The 20,982-nt window shown below is 41.4% G+C and overlaps 1 protein-coding gene across 1 annotated transcript in view; it reads right to left on the bottom strand.

Annotated features, from left to right (window-relative positions):
- Positions 1-735: 735 nt before the first annotated feature.
- LOC118400173 (coiled-coil domain-containing protein 3-like) overlaps positions 736-20,982 on the bottom strand; it is a 38,146-nt gene continuing 17,899 nt past the window's right edge. Inside the window, exons 2-3 of the mRNA XM_035796742.2 lie at positions 16,957-17,131; positions 736-3,982 (exon numbers count right to left, since the gene is read on the bottom strand). Of these exons, the coding sequence (XP_035652635.1) occupies positions 3,698-3,982; positions 16,957-17,131 (460 nt within the window). The 3' untranslated portion in view covers positions 736-3,697. The remainder of the gene's footprint in view (positions 3,983-16,956; positions 17,132-20,982) is intronic.

Below are 20,982 nucleotides of genomic sequence, written 5' to 3'. Positions count from 1 at the left end.
CTGAAGTTGCTTCCAGAGGCAGTTTGGAACTCGGTCGTGAGTGTTGCAACCGAGAACAGGCGCTTCAGTATTCGGCGGTCCCATTCTGTGAGCTTGTGTGGCCTACCACTTTGTGGTTGAGCTGTTGTTGCTCCTAGATGTTTCCACTGCACAATAACAGCACTTAAAGCACTTTCAGTTGACTGAGGCAGCTCTAGCAGGGCATAAATTTGACAAACGTACTTTTTTGGAAAGGTGGCATCCTATGACAGTTCTTCAGTAAGGCCACTCTACTGCCAGTGTTTGTCTATGGAGATTGCATGGCGGTGTGCTCGGGTTTATACATCAGGTTGTGGCTGAAATAGACGAATCCACTAATTTTAAGTGGTGCCCACATACTTTTGTATATATTGTGTTTGCGAGAAGTGTGGGCTTGACCTAACAAACACCTATCATATCGTAAGAGCCTCAATCTGTCTGAAGGGTGCCAAATAATAACGTCCTAGAGGCATTGAATTTAATTTCTTTGCTCGATTATGACAATCTTGTTCCATCGGGATGCAGTGATCTGTTTGTTACTAATCAGTACTGGTCTTTAATGAGATACTGTATGTGGCAAGGATAAGATTTAGGGAACGATCAAGGTTGATCTTTGCGATGCTACAGTAGATATGGATGCCTGGAAGTCAATCATAACATTTTCGCTAATAATAAAACTACAAGCTCATGCTATTGAGAAACTGCAAGATGGCGATACAAATGTAAAAAAAAAAGTTTATTTTTTTCATTATTTGCTGTCATACATGAATATACTAAGGTTAAAGGCAACCAAATGAGTATTGTTTGAAGAGGACAAACATAAAAGCCAAGTACAACACATAATAGGAGACTAGGGACTCCTCTCAGTTCTGACACAGAAAAATATTTTACTGTACCACATTACACCTCATTGGCTAGTGGTTGTATTTATTGAGTGCTCAGCACCCTGTTTCAAATATAAAAACACATGTTTCACTCAATAGAAATGTATAAAACCACCCACAAAAAGATGGGATCTTAAAAAAATAACAAATTAACCCGGAAGCCCTTGGGATAAAGTTATTATTGATTAATAATAACCATATAACTGGCAAAATGAGAAACATCTAGATTTCAACAGAATTTGTTGTTTAGTGTGTAATGGTTATAGTTGGGACTGGGGAGAGAAGGGAAGGGTCGGGAGAGCTTATCAGAGCCATAGATTCAGTATTAAGAGTTTAGCATCTGTGTTGTCTGTCGTCTGTGTTGTCACTAAATCAATCTTCCTGTACTCTGTGGAGGTGATCCAGCATCAGTTGTTAAGGACAGAATGTAACCTTTTACATGTAACACTCAAGTCATTTAGCAGATGTTCTTAACCAGTATGACTGTTTTGGGTTTCGCATCCTCAGGGCAGCAGTGTGAGGTCTTTGGCATGGTTTTGCCAGCACACCTGTAGGCCTTTCCTTGACTTTCCCACTAGTTCTCCAAAAGGTGTCAGCTACCATGGCAGCATCTCACCTGGCATGGAGACTGGCATCGAACTCCACTCTGGGGAAGGCACAGTATTTTGCCTTGGCATGTTTGGGGTGTGAGAGGTGTGTAAAATTACAGCGCGAGACTTTGACCTGCCAACATAGCTCAAACACCCAATCTTATTTATCAGAATGTTATTAATTTGTTCAATATTATACCCTCACAGGAGGATAAGGCTTCAAAGAGGCAGCACTGATCTCTACTCTATGGTACTGAGATGAGGGGACCTAGGAAAGGGGGGATATGGGAGCAAGGTTTGGATGAGATAGGGCGTCAGGAAGGCCCGGTGGGATGAGACTTTGTGATTACCATATCCCCCAGCATACATGTTTGTAACAAAGCAGTTGTATAGACGGGTTGGCTGACAATGTCACAGAAATGAAGAGTGTGCATCAATGTGGCCTTGCTTTGTTATGATTCTGAATGATCAGATAGCTAGAAGAAATGACAAGAAGATGTCATTTTGCGATTCGTAGCTGGCTCGTTTCAGCTAGTTTTATCTTGTTCTTGATACCATATCTTATTTTGAGGTGTTTTCATTGATTTCATGTCAATACCAAAATGGCTAAAATTCACTAGCTTGCTAACCAAAAAGTGTAACGATGTGTTTGAAAGAAGTCCTCATTGTACAAATGTATTTATGTTTTCAATAAACATTTGGAGACTAAATACAGCTTACATGTTGTCAACAATCGAAGCGAACCCCCGTCTGTTTTGTTCTCACTGTTCTATAACCAGTGAGTTGTAATGAAGCAAGAGTGCCGTCTCAGCCTGTGTGCGGAAATCACATTTGATCCAAGACAACGTTTCCCAGCTAGCACAGTGAATCTGGGCCGATTCCGGCTGAGAGTCGAGGCACTCGGCTAAGAGTCATGTGGCCGACGTCATATGGCCTGAGTCTGGGCAGCCTTTGGCAGTATTACTTATGGCTAGGATGCGGAGATTGAGCTCGGGCCTAGAGTTATTCTGGCCCAAATGTATTACTTGGGGCTCAGGCCGATTGGGGCTACTCTCTGGCAGATGATTACACGGGCTGCTTTATATAATTAACATTTCATTGTAATTTTTCCCCCATATTTTCTCATTGTTTCTGTGATAAAAAAAAGAGTCCTGTGTAGTAGCTTAGTATTTTGATACTTTGTGCAAGGCAATTGATAAGCATTAAAAACTTTGTGGATGGAGCCTCCCGAGTGACGCAGCGGTCTAAGACACTACATCGCAGTGCAAACTGCATTGCAACAGATTTGAGACCCGTGCCGGCTGTGCCGCCCGTGCCCGAGAGACTCATGAGGTGATGCACAATTGGCCCAGCGTTGTCCGAGCTAGGGGAGGGCCGGCTGGGATGTCCTTGTCCCATCGCGCTGTAGCGACTTCGCTGACATGGTCACCAGGTGTATGGTGTTTTTTTGTGAATGGGTATAATTTGTATGTATAAAATGTATAATAGTAATATTTAAAATTACAAAATTGGGTAATTTTTAATACATTTATTTACATTTGCATCAGGCCTCTTCTGAGGGGATTCTGGTAAGATCCCGTCAAAGTCAGCTGAATTCCGGTAGACAGAAACGGCCCGATGTACTTCGGCCGATTCTGGGCAGCCGATTCGATCAGTTCAGCCCCCCGGAAGAGGGCCGTTTCTGGGCCGATTCCTCATTGCTAGCTGGGTTTCCTCAAATTGTCCTGCTACTCTTCCTGTGGTAAGAACAGAGTGACACAATGTGATTGCAATGACAATAAATGCTTATCGCATTGTAGTGTAGGCATTCCTTATAGATCCATACAGTGTATATGTGTATGAAATAACTTGATTTATATTTAGAAATTACGAAGGCTATTCTATAGTATTATATTATTGAAGGTAAAAATATTAAGAAACCTCCATCGTTGTTTCACTGCATCGTTGTTTTTTTCAGCATACAAAACATTTCTGATTTGCTGAATGCACTTTCTTATAACAGAGGTGTGCCTAGTCTGCATCACATTAAGGGTATGCAATTCCTCTATCTCCATAGCTTTTGACATGATACACTATTACATACAATACCTGTCTATAGCCTACTTCTCCTTCTCCTGATGTCACATTCTATACAGTTCTTATATCCTTTTAAGCCTGTCCATGTCTGCAGTGCAACAGGTGGTGGTGGTAGGGGCGGGTTTGGGCTCAGATTTTTAGCGTCTTGGTGAGGATCTTTTTGAGGGCGGGTCTTTTCTGGTCCTGTGTGGTGTCCTGGTGTGGGTGGGGGGTCTCGAGGTTGTGCAGCTGTTTCATTGGAAGGGTCTTCTGGTCCTTGGTGTCTCGTTTGGCCTGGCGTATCAGGCGCTTCATGTTCTTCACCTTGTCCCGCAGATGGCTGTTGGCCTTCTCCAGAGAACGCACCTTTTGGGAGAGAGTCTTCACACGCTCCTCCTCCTCAAAGAGGGCCTTCTGCACCGTCGAGCACAGCAGCTGGAAGAAACAGGAAGCAGGAAGTCAGTCCTGGAGTTTACCAGATTGAAGTTGATCATAATTGATTCAGATGATGTGTGAGTTCAGAGAATAAAGTCTCAGGCTGTTTTTTAGCATGCTGCTCCCATCATTGTTTTAGACCTTTGATGATCCATTGCACAATCCCCAACCAAGTTGTTACACTAATTCAGTCCTGAATCTTTAGATCGTATGCTTACTCAAGTGCCTGATACAGTCTTAATGTTTGGAAATCTATAATTGGCTTCAAAAGGCAAAGATATTCATCTGCTTTCTTTGAAACATATTTCAGAAAACAAATGCTTGCCTTGTAGGGGGGGGGTATGCTAAAATGGCCATGTCAAGCCACTATTTATTCTGTGCCAAACAATAGAGATTGAAAACCCAAAATCTAGAAACTGTTCCACTTCAGTGATGGAAGGTCTGAGACAGATTCTAATAATTTTCACCTCATATGTCACAAATTAGACCTAATCCTTTGAAAGCGAATACACTGAGATTCAGGATGAGAGATATCTGCTAATTTACTGTGTTTTTTCTTTAGCTTAAAAAATATCAGGTTGGAATGAGATAAAGTACATCTCCAAGAGAACGAGTGAGAAACTTCTACAGCTAAGTTGTAGGTGAACATACTATCCAACTGAAGAATATTCCCTTCATTCAAGACACACGACGCACAACTGTAATGATTAACGATAAACACAAGGTCATTTCGTCAGAATGATGACAGGTGTCATCAGTTAACAGTGGTAGCACTGAGGAGAGTAACCTATCACGTTTGTTGATAGTGTTAAATCTTCTAAGACCAACAGTGAAGTCTACTTGTATTTAAAGAGATTCCCTGGTTCTTTTGGATACTTTTTAGCCAGGAATTGTAAAATTCAAAAGACACTTGCACATTTGAGCTAGCTTTTTTGCAGCTACATGGTAACAGTTGAATAAGATGAGAAAAAAAAACAAGAACCCCGCACACTGCTCTTGATAGTATCACTGTTCTTTATTAATTAAGCTTTATGTATCGGCCTTCCGTCAAAGCTTTTGTGAGTTTTTAAAAATTAGCACCTTTATGTAGACATAGCTCCACCCACATCCGTTCAATACATCGAATGTGGTTGGAGTCGAGGGAAAATAAGTAAGTGTTACCAAATATAACAATGCGCATTTCATAAATATTCAAATAAAGTGTGAACATAAAACGTATTAAACACATCTGTAAAACCACAATGAGGACATCGACCCAGCAAGCAAGTTTTCGTAAATCATTGGGTACAGCGCAAGAAAAACGTGTCATCTGAAGTGGTGGCATTAATTCATGTTCACATTTACAAAATAACATGCATGGGCATTTCATCATTAAGACCTTCAGGAAATAATGTCTGGAGAGTGAAAATCCCGAAACATTCTCTGTCGCTCAGAGTATTATTTATATCCCCTCCCCTGTCTGATATCTTCTCTGTGCCACAAAATATAAATGGTAGAAATGTCATGTTTTTGGTCATTAAAATGTACTGCGACTGGAAAATCCCTGTCGTTTCTCCTGATGTTCACTAATTCTCTGTTTCAGAGAACAAGAGGTTTTACCTACATAACACAGCCTACATAGACATATAATCATGTAGATAACATGTAGATAACATGGGTGGTGGAGCACATAACAATGTCATTTATTTGGAAGTGTTTTCCTCTATGTGGGTGGCAGAAACTTTCACACTTCATCATATTGCTGCACTGTGCGCAACCTCTGCATTTATAGCTACCATTTGGAAGAGGGCGTAAAAGAGCTCGGACTTGAACCTGATTGAACATTTCTGGAGAGACCTGAAAATAGTTGTGCAGCGAAGCTCCCCATCCAACCTGACAGTGCTTGAGAGGATCTGCAGAGAAGCATGAAATCTTGTTGGGGATAGGGGGCAGTATTTTCACTTTGAATGAATTGCGTGCCCATAGTGAACTGCATCCTACTCTGTCCTAGATTGCTAATATATGCATATTATTATTACTATTGGATAGAAAACACTCTGAAGTTTCTAAAACGGTTTGAATTATGTCTGTGAGTATAACAGAACTCATAGGGCAGGTAATCTTCCAAACAGGAAGTGAAATTCTGAATGCGTGTCTAATTTTAATTCTAATCGCCTCTTCCCTTCCAAATAAGATATGGATCTGTTAGCACTTTCTACGCCTTCCACTAGATGTCCTTATTCAGTAGAATGTGGAATGGAGCCTCTGGTGTGAACTTTGACCGAAAGGGAGGGGAAATAGTCACTGTCCTGGCAGAATGCAATTTCCCTGTGGCGCATTTGTCTGTGGATGTCACCATCGTTCCATTTGGCTGCAGATGAAAATGTATGCTCCGGTTGGAACGTTATTGGATATATATGAAAATAACATCCTGAAGATTGATTCTCTACTTAGTTTGACCAGTTTATTCGACCTGGAATATATCTTTTTGCAGGTTTTCGTCCGAGTACTCCTGGACCAGCGTCAGCTTTTGGGCACGTGAGCTGAAAGTGCTAGCAAATGCAGCTAATTGGACACTATTATTGGACATTATGGAACAAAACAACGATTTATTGTGGAACTAGGACTCCTTGCACTGCATTCTGATGAAAGATCATCAAAGGTAAGGGAATATTTATGATGTAATTTCGTATTTCTGTTGACTCCAACATGGCGGAGAAATATGTTTACGTCTGAGCGCCGTCTCAGATTATTGCATGGTAGGCTTTTTTCGTAACGTTTAAAAGAAATCTGACCCAGAGGTTGCATTAAGAACCAGCTTTCTATAATTCCTCCGGATATTTTGGAGGCATTTCTGAACAGGGCGTCAATGTAAACCGAGATTTGTGGATATAAATATGCATATTATCGAACAAAACATAAATGTATTGTGTAACATGTCATATGAGTGTCATCTGATTAAGATTATCAAAAGGTTAGTGATTCATTTTATCTCTAATTCTGATTTTGTGACTCTTTGGCTGGGAAAAAAGGCTGTGTTTTTCTTTTGATTTGGTGGTGGTCTAACATAAATATATGTTGTGTTTTCGCTGGAAAAACCTTTAAAATATATTGGACATCATGGGTAGATTAACAAGATGTTTATCTTTCATTTGCTGTATTGGATTTGTTAATGTGTGAAAGTTAAATATTTCAAAATAATCTTTTTGAATTCCCTGCGCCACCTTTTCAGCTGAATGGGAGGGGGTTCCCCAAGGGGAACTCCTCGCCATAACAGGATATAAACTCCCCAAATACAGGTGTGACAAGCTTGTAGCGTCATACCCAAGAAGACTCAAAGCTGTAATCGATGCCTAAGGTGCTTCAACAAAGTACTGAGTAAATGGTCTGAATACTTATTTTAATATTTTTATTTTTAATACATTTGCAAAAATGTATAAAAAACTTTTTTTTTTGTCATTATGGGGTATTGTGTATAGATTGATGAGGACCGTTTTTTATTTAATCAATTTTAGAATAAGGCTGTAATGTAACAAAATGTGGGAAAAATCAAGGGGTATGAATACTTTCTGAAGGCACTGTAAGTTGTTTGTCATAAGATATGGTATCAATAGCTCTATCAATCACTGAGTAAATAGGGAAAAAACAACGAGGTTTTGTCAAATAGCAGTAGGCCAGATTAGAACCTATGCCGACACTGTATACAGTATATAGTATATACAGTATGTGCTGGAGGCTGCGTCATTACTGCTAGACCAGCCAGGCCACTCAGCAGGTAACTCTTAACAGCAAAAACAGCATGCTGTCCGGTCCTCTGGCAGTCTCTATGGGGGTGCCAAGGGTTCAATTCTCGGGCCGACTCTTTTCTCTGTATATATCAATGATGTTGCTCTTGCTGCGGGCGATTCCCTGATCCACCTCTACGCAGACGACACCATTCTATATACTTTCGGCCCGTCATTGGACACTGTGCTATCCAACCTCCAAACGAGCTTCAATGCCATACAGCACTCCTTCCGTGGCCTCCAACTGCTCCTAAACGAGTAAAACCAAATGCATGCTTTTCAAATCGCTGCCTGCACCCGCATGCCCGACTAGCATCACCACCCTGGATGGTTCCAACCTTGAATATGTGGACATCTATAAGTACCTAGGTGTCTGGCTAGACTGCAAACTCTCCTTCCAGACTCACATCAAACATCTCCAATCAAAATCAAATCCAGAGTCGGCTTTCTATTCCGCACAAAGCCTCCTTCACTCACGCTGCCAAGCTTCCTAGTAAAACTGACTATCCTGGATCCTCGACTTCGGCGATGTCATCTACAAAATGGCTTCCAACACTCTACTCAGCAAACTGGATGCAGTCTATCACAGTGCCATCCGTTTTGTCACTAAAGCACCTTATACCACCCACCACTGCGACTTGTATGCTCTAGTCGGCTGGCCCTCACTACATATTCGTCGCCAGACCCACTGGCTCCAGGTCATCTACAAGTCCATGCTAGGTAAAGCTCCGCCTTATCTCAGTTCACTGGTCACGATGGCAACACCCATCCGTAGCACGCGCTCCAGCAGGTGTATCTCACTGATCATCCCTAAAGCCAACACCTCATTTGGCCGCCTTTCGTTCCAGTACTCTGCTGCCTGTGACCAAATTGCAAAAAATCGCTGAAGTTGGAGACTTTTATCTCCCTCACCAACTTCAAACATCAGCTATCCGAGCAGCTAACCGATCGCTGCAGCTGTACATAGTCTATTGGTAAATAGCTCACCCTTTTTCACCTACCTCATTCCCATACTGTTTTTATACTGTTTTTATTTATTTACTTTTCTGCTCTTTTGCACACCAATATCTCTACCTGTACATGCCCATCTGATCATTTATCACCAGTGTTAATCTGCAAAATTGTATTATTCGCCTACCTCCTCATGCCTTTTGCACACATTGTATATAGACTGCCCATTTTTTCTACTGTGTTATTGACTTGCTAAATTGTTTACTCCATGTGTAACTCTGTGTTGTCTGTTCACACTGCTATGCTTTATCTTGGCCAGGTCGCAGTTGCAAATGAGAACTTGTTCTCAACTAGCCTACCTGGTTAAATAAAGGTGAAATAAAATAAATAAAAAAAAATTCCAGGTAACCAAAACATTTGGAAGGAGAGATGGAGCTTGTGTTTCATTCTGACCAGAGGTACCCACAGTAAAGTCCCCATTTCCACATCTTTCTGTCATTGTTATTGTAAATGCTATGGTTTTCCAGAACAAGCTCCATTGTGGACACATACCTATTTAATTGCCCTTGAAAATGTCTGGAGTTGAAAAATCTGGACTGTGATCTGTGCATCTTTCTCCAATGTATGATCCACACATGCACCACAGCTACATAATAGTCATAGACATCTTTGAATGCTATCCTAATCATATCTTTGACCCGGCAGCCAACCCAGTTAGAAAAATGTTGATACATTCAACTGTTTACGCAACCAAACCAAAAAATACTAATCACAGATGAATGATGTATCACTGTGGCCATAATGGTAGGTACCCAGGTTCCATTGAATCATTGACATACCATGCAATTTTGACACTCATCTCTTCATTAATACCTTTATTTCCAGCCATTTGCCCATGTTATCAGAGGGACATCTTAAAGGTTTTTGAGGAAAAACAGCTGTGGGTCCCAGCTGAAGATACCTCCATGGGCATGATGTGTTCAGTCTAGTGCAGGAAATTGATGACTATAATCATTACAGCATGTGTGTTGGGTAATTATCATTCGTTTTACATGTGAAATCCCTAGAATGTCATTCTTACACAGCAGTAACAGTCATGCCTGTGTGGCATGATGACAGTATATGATTGCGTTGTGCTGTCATACAGTCCAGCCTGTGGGCCTAGCCATTCCTTTCAGTTATTTTGTAATACGAGTGTAATCATAAGAAAAACATTGTGCATTTCCTTGGCTTTGCCTCTGATTACAGATTTGAGCTGAGATGTGGTCATTAATGGAAACATAAGCCAATTCTTATTCCTTCACCGTGAAATAATGTTTTTATGTGCAGTCAGCACATGATTGGAAACAGAGAAGACTGATGTAAATCTTGAATTCAATGAATGGCGTCTAAAGACGTTGAAATGGCAGATTTTTCGCTTCTATAAAGGGACCGTACAGGACTCTATGATGCAATCACTGGCGTTGATCTTGACACTGAAACTCTGAGGTGAACCATGGATAGGTTATGGAGAAATGTGTAGCCTTCATAGTCATCAGCATGTTTACTAGCATTCAGTATCTTACAATGCGTATGAGGCACACTTTTCCCTCAACCTACTTCAAATCAGGACTGCGGGACAGGGCTTTGAAACTGATCTAATAATTTGGTCACACTTCATTTGAACAGTCCAGATAGTCCATCTGTAAATGCTCTAAAGATGGTCCTACTATCAACAAACAAGCAAAGGTTACGGTTAGGATTAGGTTTAGAATAAGGGTTAGGGTTAGCCTGTAGAGCATCTACAGATGGACTACCCAAATAAAGTTTTACTAAAATGTTTTACCTACAGTAGCAGTCAAAAGTTTGGACACACCTACTCATTCAAGAGTTTTTCTTAATTTGGATTATTTTCTACATTGTAGAATAATACTGAAGACATCAAAATGATTAAATAACACATAGAATCATGTAGTAACCAAATAAGTGATATATTTTATGTTTGAGATTCTTCAAAGTAGCCACCCTTTGCTTTGATGACAGCTTTGCACACTCTTGGGATTCTCTCAACCAGCTTCATGAGGAATGCCTTTCCAATAGTCTTGAAGGAGTTCCCACATATGATGAGCACTTGTTGATTGCTTTTGCTTCACTCTGCGGTCCAACTCATCCCAAACCATCTCAATTGGGTTGAGGTCGGGTGATTGTGGAGGCCAGTTCATCTGATGCAGCACTCCATCCCTCTCCTTCTTGGTCAAATAGCCATTACAAGAAGTACAGTCTAATAAATGTCTGTTCTTTGCTCATTGTAGAAAACTCAATAGATGGATAAAAAACCTGTATGCCTCTCCTTGTCTCTCAGCCGCGTCCCACATCCTACTCTCCCGTCAACATCCTCTATTTTGCGTTCTGAGCCCTCTCCTGTACTCCCTGTTCACCCACGACTGTGTGGCCACGCACGCCTCCAACTCAATCATCAAGTTTGTGGACAACACAACAGTGGTAGGCTCGATTACCAACAACGACGAGACGGCCTACAGGGAGGAGGTGAGAGCCCTCGGAGTGTGGTGTCAGGAAAATAACCTCACACTCAACGTCAACAAAACTTAGGAGATGATTGTGGACTTCAGGAAACAGCAGAGGGAACACCCCCCTATCCACATCGATGGAACAGTAGTGGAGAGGGTAGTAAGTCTTAAGTTCCTCGGCATACACATTACAGACAAACTGAATTGGTCCACTCACACAGACAGCATCGTGAAGAAGGCGCAGCAGCGCCTCTTCAACCTCAGGAGGCTGAAGAAATTTGGCTTGTCACCAAAAGCACTCACAAACTTCTACAGATGCACAATCGAGAGCATCCTGGCGGGCTGTATCACCGCCTGGTACGGCAACTGCTCCGCCCACAACCGTAAGGCTCTCCAGAGGGTAGTGAGGTCTGCACAACGCATCACCGGGGGCAATCTACCTGCCCTCCAGGACACCTACACAACCCGATGTTACAGGAAGGCCATAAAGATCATCAAGGACAACAACCACCCGAGCCACTGCCTGTTCACCCAGCTATCATCCAGAAGGCGAGGTCAGTACAGGTTCATCAAAGCTGGGACCGAGAGACTGAAAAACAGCTTCTATCTCAAGGCCATCAGACTGTTAAACAGCCACCACTAACATTGAGTGGCTGCTGGCAACACACTGACACTGATTCAACTCCAGCCACTTTAATAATGGGAATTGATGGGAAATGATGTAAAATATATCACTAGCCACTTTAAACAATGCTACCTAATATAATGTTACATACCCTACATTATTAATCTCATATGCATACGTATATACTGTACTCTATATCATCGACTGCATCCTTATGTAATACATGTATCACTAGCCACTTTAACTATGCCACTTTGTTTACATACTCATCTCATATGTACAGTATATACTGTACTCGACACCATCTACTGTATCTTGCCTATGCTGCTCTGTACTATCACTCATTCATATATCGTTATGTACATATTCTTTATCCCCTTACACTGTGTACTGTGTACTAGATTACTTGTTGGTTATTACTGCATTGTCGGAACGAGAAGCACAAGCATTTCGCTACACTCGCATTAACATCTGCTAACCATGTGTATGTGACAAATAACATTTTATTTGATTTTACTTGATTCTGCATTGACACTTAGAGAGAGAAGCACAGCGAGCTCTAACCAAGGGGAGTCTGACTGTCTGGACCATCAGAGTAAGGCCTCTATCCACCACCTAAAGAATTCTGGTCTCCCAGCCACAAAGAACAAATTACACTTATAAGACTCTCCTCGGTGGACCTTTGAAGATTGTGGTTAGCCCTGACTACAAAGTCACTATTTGGGATGTAAAAAATATTTTCACATGGCCATCCCCTTGTACTGTAAAAACAATTTACACACTCCCCTCATAAATGTGCTCAAAAAGAATGATTACCACCACAAATAACAATAACTGTAGCAACCCTATGTTTATAAGCGTGGATAATCGACTTGACCACTTCTCCCTGTTTGTCTCATTACACTACGCACAGAGCTGGCTGCAGACAATGATCAGCTAGTGGGAAATCAGATAAAAAAAATGTACTGCCTTTTTAAAACAACATATCTGATATGGCTGACATGCTTAAACAAATATGGTTTCTATTGACAATTGAGATGTACAAACTATGGCATAAGGGGACGACAAGCGGATAAGAGGCAATCTGTAATTTCGATTAAGACATTAATGAGCAAGCTAGGACGGATTTAGTCAATATAACTGTTTGTTCAGAACATTCTTACAGTGTTCACCCTGTACATCAAGTCAGAAAAGTATGATAAATAAAGGGGGCATATAAGCCAACAATGAAAGCACTTACAATATTTGATGATTATGTTTCTCTAAAACAGGTTATAGGCTACATGTGCACCAACAAGTCAGAATGGTAGGCAAAATTCAGAGGGGAAAATAGACCATATTATTAGGGTGAGGCACATGGGCTACTAACAGCTTACTACACAACATACACTTAGTATTACTTTCTTAGCTACAGTATACATATCTCCCTGGCATATTACATCATTTATGCAGCAGCATTCAAGACATTTATGGACTCACCTTGTTGTGCTGTACTCACTTGACCAGGAAGGAGGCGCGGCGGTCCTCTGTTGGCAAATTTTGTCAAACTTTATCATCAAAGTGTGACATTCTCTGGATTATGGTGCTTTCAAAACATATTGGAACTCGGAAAAAAACAAGGTTGAATCATGATGATGTCAGTGATCTTCCGGGAGTAGCTCTAGAATGAGGCCCGAGTTCCTAATTTACAATTCCAATTTGGAAGTTGACCGTTCAAAATGCATTTTCCCAGTCAGAGCTAGTTTTTTCCTGAGTTCCCAGTTGTCTTGAACTCACTGAAGTCAGATTTCCCAGTTCTGAGTTAACACTTGTTACGAGTGCGACAGAAATCATGCTGGATTGACAGCATGGCCAATGTTGAATGTTTATAATTTTAAGCTTGGAAAAGCGAACCTTAAACTGAGAATTGGGACCGCGTACCCACTCCAATGAATAACAGGCTAGTGATTGCTTTGCAATGCTTACTGTTAGCCACTGATTCCTTCCAAACCACTCATTGTTGAAAATGCGATTTCCAACTTGCTGTATAATGTTTATGTCCAATGCCCGATGAGCACCGATACTTTTTATCTATAATTATTTTGCTTCATATGACAAGGATTAAAAAGGATTTGCCTGTAGATTGTTGACTTGATTCATGATGCTCAAATCAAATCAAACTGTTGTGTCATTGTGGTGGGATTATTATGAATAAATGAATAAACAATATCCCCATTTCAAATAGAATTGTAACTAAGTAAACATACTCTGTTTTATTATATCTGATTAACAATATGAGTTCATAAGAAGGGATTGTGTGACACGGACAAGGAGTAATTAAAGTTAATGAACACCATTCCAACTTGGAAGAAACAAATGGGTTGGGGACTGTGTAAACAAACAAGGTCGTTAGCCTATGGTTGACCCTACAGAAACTTAGCTCTGGGGTTTTTAGATAAGACAGTGAGTGCATTCCTAAGTTTTCTATTAATTAGAAATGTCAGCTCAGTGGTGATTGATAATGTTGAGGGGTCAAAAGTTATCTGGGAGTGTGTTAGTAAATTAGAATGAACTTTTCACCTCACTTTGTCCCGGTCGAGAGGAGGGGATTCTGTTAAAGCAATGAAATGACGTCATGATCTGTATATAAACTGTTGTTCGTGGTTAAATGGCAGCGCGCTCCGAGAATAGATTCTGTTACCTATTATTGAAAGACTGGTCTGCGTCTATTTTATGCAAACAAGAATCTTATAAATTCTCATAAAATAGATTAAGGGTTTTCAATTGATGAAAGCACATTGGCATAATTAAATTACACTAACACATCGGCAAACTTAATGATGGTGTTGGAGCCGTGCCTGGCGGTGCTTGAGGATCAGCGTGTCGAATGTGTTACCTACCCTTTGACTTCTGGCTAAGTTTTTGAAAGTATGTCCAATTAAAGCTACTGTAGATATAACGTGATTTGACATCATTTTATCTGTGGCCAATGACCTTGAGCTTTCTTGGATGGGCTATTATAATGTAACTCTATGGCAGCTCCCAAGGGGCTTGAATTTTGTAGCTCTACCCTTAGATTTGTCAGTGATGTAGTGTCCCCATGTGTGACAGAACACTAAGCCAATCACGGCGCAACTAGAGAATATTACCAATCCTTACACTCCGCATTTTCCGCTGGCTGCCCCACTACCACAGAAAGCACTGAGATAGGTTGAAACACCTGCATTTTGGAGCTGCTTTACTCAAGAAAGCAAAAAAAAGACCATGTTTGTATGGCGGCTTTATTAACTCAAGTATCAATCATATTTTTGGGGCTAAAAATGTGGGGTTCAAAACACCACTGCTCCTATTGCATTCTGTTTCATTATAGGCACTGTTCCCTAATTGGGGGTTAAAATGGCTGGGGGCAGTATTGAGTAGCTTGGATGAATAAGATGCCCAGAGGTGCCCAGAGTAAACTGCCTGCTACTCGGTCCCAGTTGCTAATATATGCATATTATTGGTATATTTGGATAGAACACAATCTGAAGTTTCTTAAACTGTTTGAATGATGTCTGTGAGTATAACATAACTCATATGGCAGGCAAACACCTGAGAAACAATCCAACCAGGTAGTGGGAAATTTGAGGTTTGTTGTTTTTCAACTCATTCCCTATTGAAGATACAGTGGGATATTGGTCACGTTGCACTTCCTAAGGCTTCCACTATATGTCACAGGTCTTTAGAACCTTGTTTGATGCTTCTACTGTGAAGTGGGGGCAAATGAGAGGGGAATGAGTCAGAGGTCTGCCAGAATGCCTTGAGCTCGTGACGCTCATTCACGTGAGAGCGAGCTCTGTTCCATTGCTTTTCTACAGACAAAGGAATACTCTGGTTGGAACATTATTGAAGATTTATGTGAAAAACATCCTAAAGATTATATATACATCGTTTGACATGTTTCTACGGACTGTAAACAGAACTTTTTGACATTTCGTCTGCTCCTAGTGAACGCGCTTTGTGAGTTTGGATTTGTTTACCAAACACGCTAACCAAAGGAGATATTTGGACATAAATGATGGACATTATCGAACAAAACAAACATTTATTGTGGAACTGGGATTCCTGGGAGTGCATTCTGATGAAGATCATCAAAGGTAAGTGAATATTTATAATGTTATATCTGACTTCTGTTGACTGCACAATATGGAGGATATCTTTTTGGCTTGTTTAGGCTCTGAGCGCAGTGCTCAGATTATAGCATGGTTTGATTTTTCCGTAAAGCTTTTTTGAAATCTGACACAGCGTTTGCATTAAGGAGGAGTGTACCAAAAGTTCCATGTATTTTCATCAACATTTATGATGAGTATTTATGTAAATTGATGTGGCTCTCTGCAAAATCACTGGATGTTTTTGGAACTAGTGAACAAAACGCGGCAATGTATACTGAGATTTTTTTTCATATAAATATGAACTTTATCGAACAAAACATACATGTATTGTGTAATATGAAGTCCTATGAGTGTCATCTGATGAAGATCATCAAAGGTTAATGATTAATTCTATCTCTATTTCTGATTTTTGTGACTCTCTTTGGCTGGAAAAAATGGCTGTTTTTCTGTGACTTGGCTCTGACCTAACATAATTGTTTGTGGTGCTTTCGCCGTAAAGCCTATTTGAAATCGGACACTGTGGCTGGATTAACAAGAAGTCTTTAAAATGGTGTGATATACTTGTATGTCTGAAGAATTTTAATTATGAGATTTGTGTTGTTTTGAATTTGGTGCCGTGCACTTTCACTGGCTGTTGTCATATCAGCCCTAAGAAGTTTTAAGGGAAGGTTAATTAAGTTAAACATAATACTATGCAGCGCTATCTTTTACTAAAAACTTCCTGTCTATCAAGTGCACGTGATCATGGAAGACTTGCTACAATATGCAACGCTGCATGCTACCTTAGCCATGGGGAATGGCAATGAGATCAGCTGTCTATAGTGTGTCTGTCAAAGGTTTCCTGCATGTGTTTTGATGAGATTCTTCCAACCTAGGTTGTTTTTCTTTGCCGGTCTTGGTCTTTGGTGGTTTAGGAGCTGCTGTTTAAGCGATGCTGTTAAGACTTTTGTAACAAAGGCACACAAAAACAAGAGCGATAGATAAGATTAATTCATACCCGGCTGTCTTCCAAAGCCTCCCACTCTGGGGTGTAGGTGTGGACTGTGATTCCGGCCGTGCAGTTGGAGAACTGGAAGAGGCTGGCGAACATGCGGTGGTTCTCTGGTGTGTCTGGGAAGATTGGGTCTTGGAAGTTAACCCCATGGGGGATGATGTTGTAGTTCTCATCCATCCTGAGGAACACAGAGAGACAGGGGATCAAGATGCATTACATTTGAATTCCACACACACACACACACTCACTCATACTGTAAGGCTTTGAGACTGAAGTGTGGCAGATTTTGTGATGCTGCTGTTGTTGGGGTGTCAGACAGGGTTAAAATAACGTGTATTTTATCCTCCTCAGTATGTGGCTTTGGTATCTGTTTATCTCAACTATGCTTTGGGCCACAGCTGTCTAATAAAACCTCCAATCGTGTGACAGGGGAATACCTGTAGCATAACAGTTAGAGCACCTGCAGTAAAATATTCTGACAATTCTTCAGCAGCTACACAGAAACACTTAAGCATTACAAATGCATTTGGCAGCACAATTACATTTACCTCCAGGTGAAACATTGATGAAAGTTCACATCCAAACTCATCTAAACTAAGTGGTATACTCTCTCTCTGTCTCACATGCTCTCTTCTTTCGTTCTGTTGTTTTTATTAATTGTGGTGTTTAAACCATGTCACTCATAACCTCTCCAAGCAGACATCTGTACACACACACACACACACACACACACACACACACACACACACACACACACACACACACACACACACACACACACACACACACACACACACACACACACACACACACACACACACACACACACACACACACACACACACACACACACACACCTCCCATCAAATGAAGGAAGTCTGTTATCGCATCTCTCAAGATGGCCATGGTTACCCGGCATAAAAGGACGAGAAATAACACACTTATTTGGTCTGCCTCGTTAAAGGGACTGCTCCTTTCTTTACTGTGAGCTTTGGCTGCTTTCCAAGGGCAAGCCTGAGGAAAAGTTCAGATTTATGTTTGTGCTACTCATTTACAGAGAATAGATCACATAATGGCCTGCAGAGTTTATTATAAGTAATAATCAAGCCTACATTGCGGTGAAGGAAGGACAAGTGAGTTGTTCCATGGATTGTTTCCTAATGCAGGAAAATGTTCAATGGGCTGGTATGACATCATTTTGAATTATAAAGCTGGAAGGAAATTGTGTGTTTGTCCAAACAGATAGTTTTTTAATGTGATTATCAGGAGTTAAAAAGCTGTGTTATTCAAATGATTCAAGCAATCAACATCTGACAGATGCTTGAACCAGTGTTCTTCAGAGAGAACTTTTCTCATGCATTCTGTTAGGTACAAATAATGACGGTCAGCACAGAAAAGTATATTACGTAAAGTAAATGTTACAGTATCTTCTCCAATCAACAGCTTCCATGGGAGAACCTTCCAGAACGACAACCATCTCTGCAGCACGCTACCAATCAGCCCTTTATGGTAGAGTGGCCAGATGGAAGCCGCTCCTCAGTAAAGGGCACTTGACAGCCCACTTGGAGTTTGCCAAAAGGCACCGAAAGACTCTCAGACCATGAGAAACAAGATTCTTTGGTCGGATGAAACCAAGATTTAACTCTTTGGCCTGAATACCAAGCATCGTGCCTGGAGGAAACCTGGCACCATCCCTACGGTGAAGCGTGGTGGTGGCAGCATCATGCTGTGGGGATGTTTTTCAGCGGCAGGAACTGGGAGACTAGTCAGGATTGAGGCCAAGATGAACACAGCAATGTACAGAGAGATCCTTGATGAAAACCTGCTCCAGAGTGCTCAGGTCCTCAGACTGGGGCAAAGGTTCACCTTCCAACAGGACAACAACCCTAAGCCCACAGCCAAGACAAAGCAGGAGAGGCTTCGGGATATGTTTCTGAATGTCCTTGAGTGGTCCAGCCAGAGCCCGGACTTGAACCCGATCAAACATATCTGGAGAGACCCGAAAATAGCTATGCAGCAACGCTTCCCATCCAACCTGACAGAGCTTGAGAGGATCTGCAGAGAAGAATGGTAGAAACTCCCCAAATACAGGTGTGCCAAGCTTGTAGCGTCATACCCAAGAAGAATAGAGGCTGTAATCGCTGCTAAAGGTGCTTCAAAAAGTACAGAGTAAAGGGTCTGAATACCCATGTAAATGTAATTTTTCTGTTTATTATTTTTAATAAATTAGCAAAAAATGTCTAAACCTGTTTTTGCTTTGTCATTGTGGGGTATAGTGTGTAGATTGATGAGGGAAAAAAACTATCTAATACATTTTAGAAAATGCTGCAATGTAACAAAATGTGGAAAAATTCAAGGTGTCTGAATATTTTCCGAAGGCACTGTATGTGGCTGGTGAGAGAGGATCCGGCGGGAATAACACTGTGTTTGACTGTGTTGGCCCCCCTAAAAATGCATATGGTTCTAACTAACTATTTTGCACAGACACAATAACACACTCACAATACACAAGACCACTGAGAATGTCTGTGTGTACTCATTTCAATAGCTTTGAAATTAATTTAACTATATATTTTGAAGAACGCTGGAACCAATATCTCCCTCAAAACAATAACTGATGCACTGGTTTTAATTCATTCCATGCTCCTGAGACATGGATACTTCCCATCCTGACAAGCATGGCTTTGTGGATTGTTTTATACCACATCATTCATGAACAGTACGTTTTGTCCCTCTTTTTTCTCCCTTCCTCCATCCCTTGCCTGATCTCTCTCACCCTTCCTCCATCCATTCCTCTCTCACTCTTTGCTCTGTTGCAAATGGCCAGTGTTTCCCCTACTTCTCAAGTCTAGCATGTAGCCTAAGTCTCCGGACATTTGGTTCCTATTGGATTACAAGCTGATGTATAAACCAATCAAATACTCACAGAGGGCACAGTAATGTCAACCAGCACTAGTAAATACAGGCCAATGTTTCCACTGGTTTAAATTTCTACTCAGCTTCTACAAATTCCATGGCACTTAGCAGAAACATAATTAAGCCCCAACCACTTGTGTACATTCCCAAACAGTTTCCCAGGCAATGGTTGTATAAAAAAATGCTGGCTTAGCTAAGTAATATCCTAGTTGCGCTTTCTGTATTAGCTAGCTATATTGTCGCAGTTCTGCCAAACCAACTTATCATCTACATTACACCCTCAGCATAAGGTATCAACTACATACAGTAGAGTCAATGGGACAGCAGTTATAGGGATTATCCTTTGTTTCAAAGCCTCAGACCCCTTTTCACATCCCCTCTCAAATTCCCCAACTTTAAACAGCTCACCTCCCTCTCTCTCTCATCCCTCCACATAAAACCCTGTTCCTTCATAGGAAAGCTTGTCCTCTCGTCATAACCTTGTTTAGTCAAAAGCATGTTGGTTTAATTAATGCAGCCTTTCTCCTATTTCTTAGCTTTTCTTTGATGGTTTGACTGGTGAGTTTTGCCCTACCAAAATGGAACAAGCTGGTTGGTTCATGATGCGGTCACACAGTGGTGGAAAAAGTACTCAATTGCCATACTTGAATAAAAGTTACGCTACATTATGTGGCGTACAGCGGGTCAGCCACCAGGGGGAGACTCGTTGAAGCCAGGTGACAGACGGAGTCTAGATCAAGCGGTGGTGGCTCCCTCTGCTGGATGTGCCAGGTCTCGACGGGTCTGGCCAGGACTAATTGGGGCGGATTGAGGCTGGTGAGTAAGTCAAACCCACTGATCTGCCACAAGTGGTGGAGAACGAGGCATTTGACAACGTGGTCGGATCAAGGTTGACGTTTACGCGGTATCAGCATGGACGAGTTGATAGCTCAGTTCGTTAGGGCCCAACAAGCGAACAGGTGGCTAACTACGATGATCTCAAGAGGGAGGTACTCAGCCACTACCGGTACAGCCTGGCCCGTCAGGCCCAACTGGTCCATGACTGGAGGTTCGTGGCCGACGCTTTCCCCCCGAGCCCAGATGAGCTACCTACTGCGCATCACCAGGGCATTG

The sequence above is a fragment of the Oncorhynchus keta genome, chromosome 21 (assembly GCF_023373465.1).
Source record: "Oncorhynchus keta strain PuntledgeMale-10-30-2019 chromosome 21, Oket_V2, whole genome shotgun sequence".
NCBI classification, from domain to species: Eukaryota; Metazoa; Chordata; class Actinopteri; order Salmoniformes; family Salmonidae; genus Oncorhynchus; species Oncorhynchus keta.
Note: the sequence above shows the minus strand (reverse complement) of the source record. Positions and strands in the feature narration are given on the sequence as shown.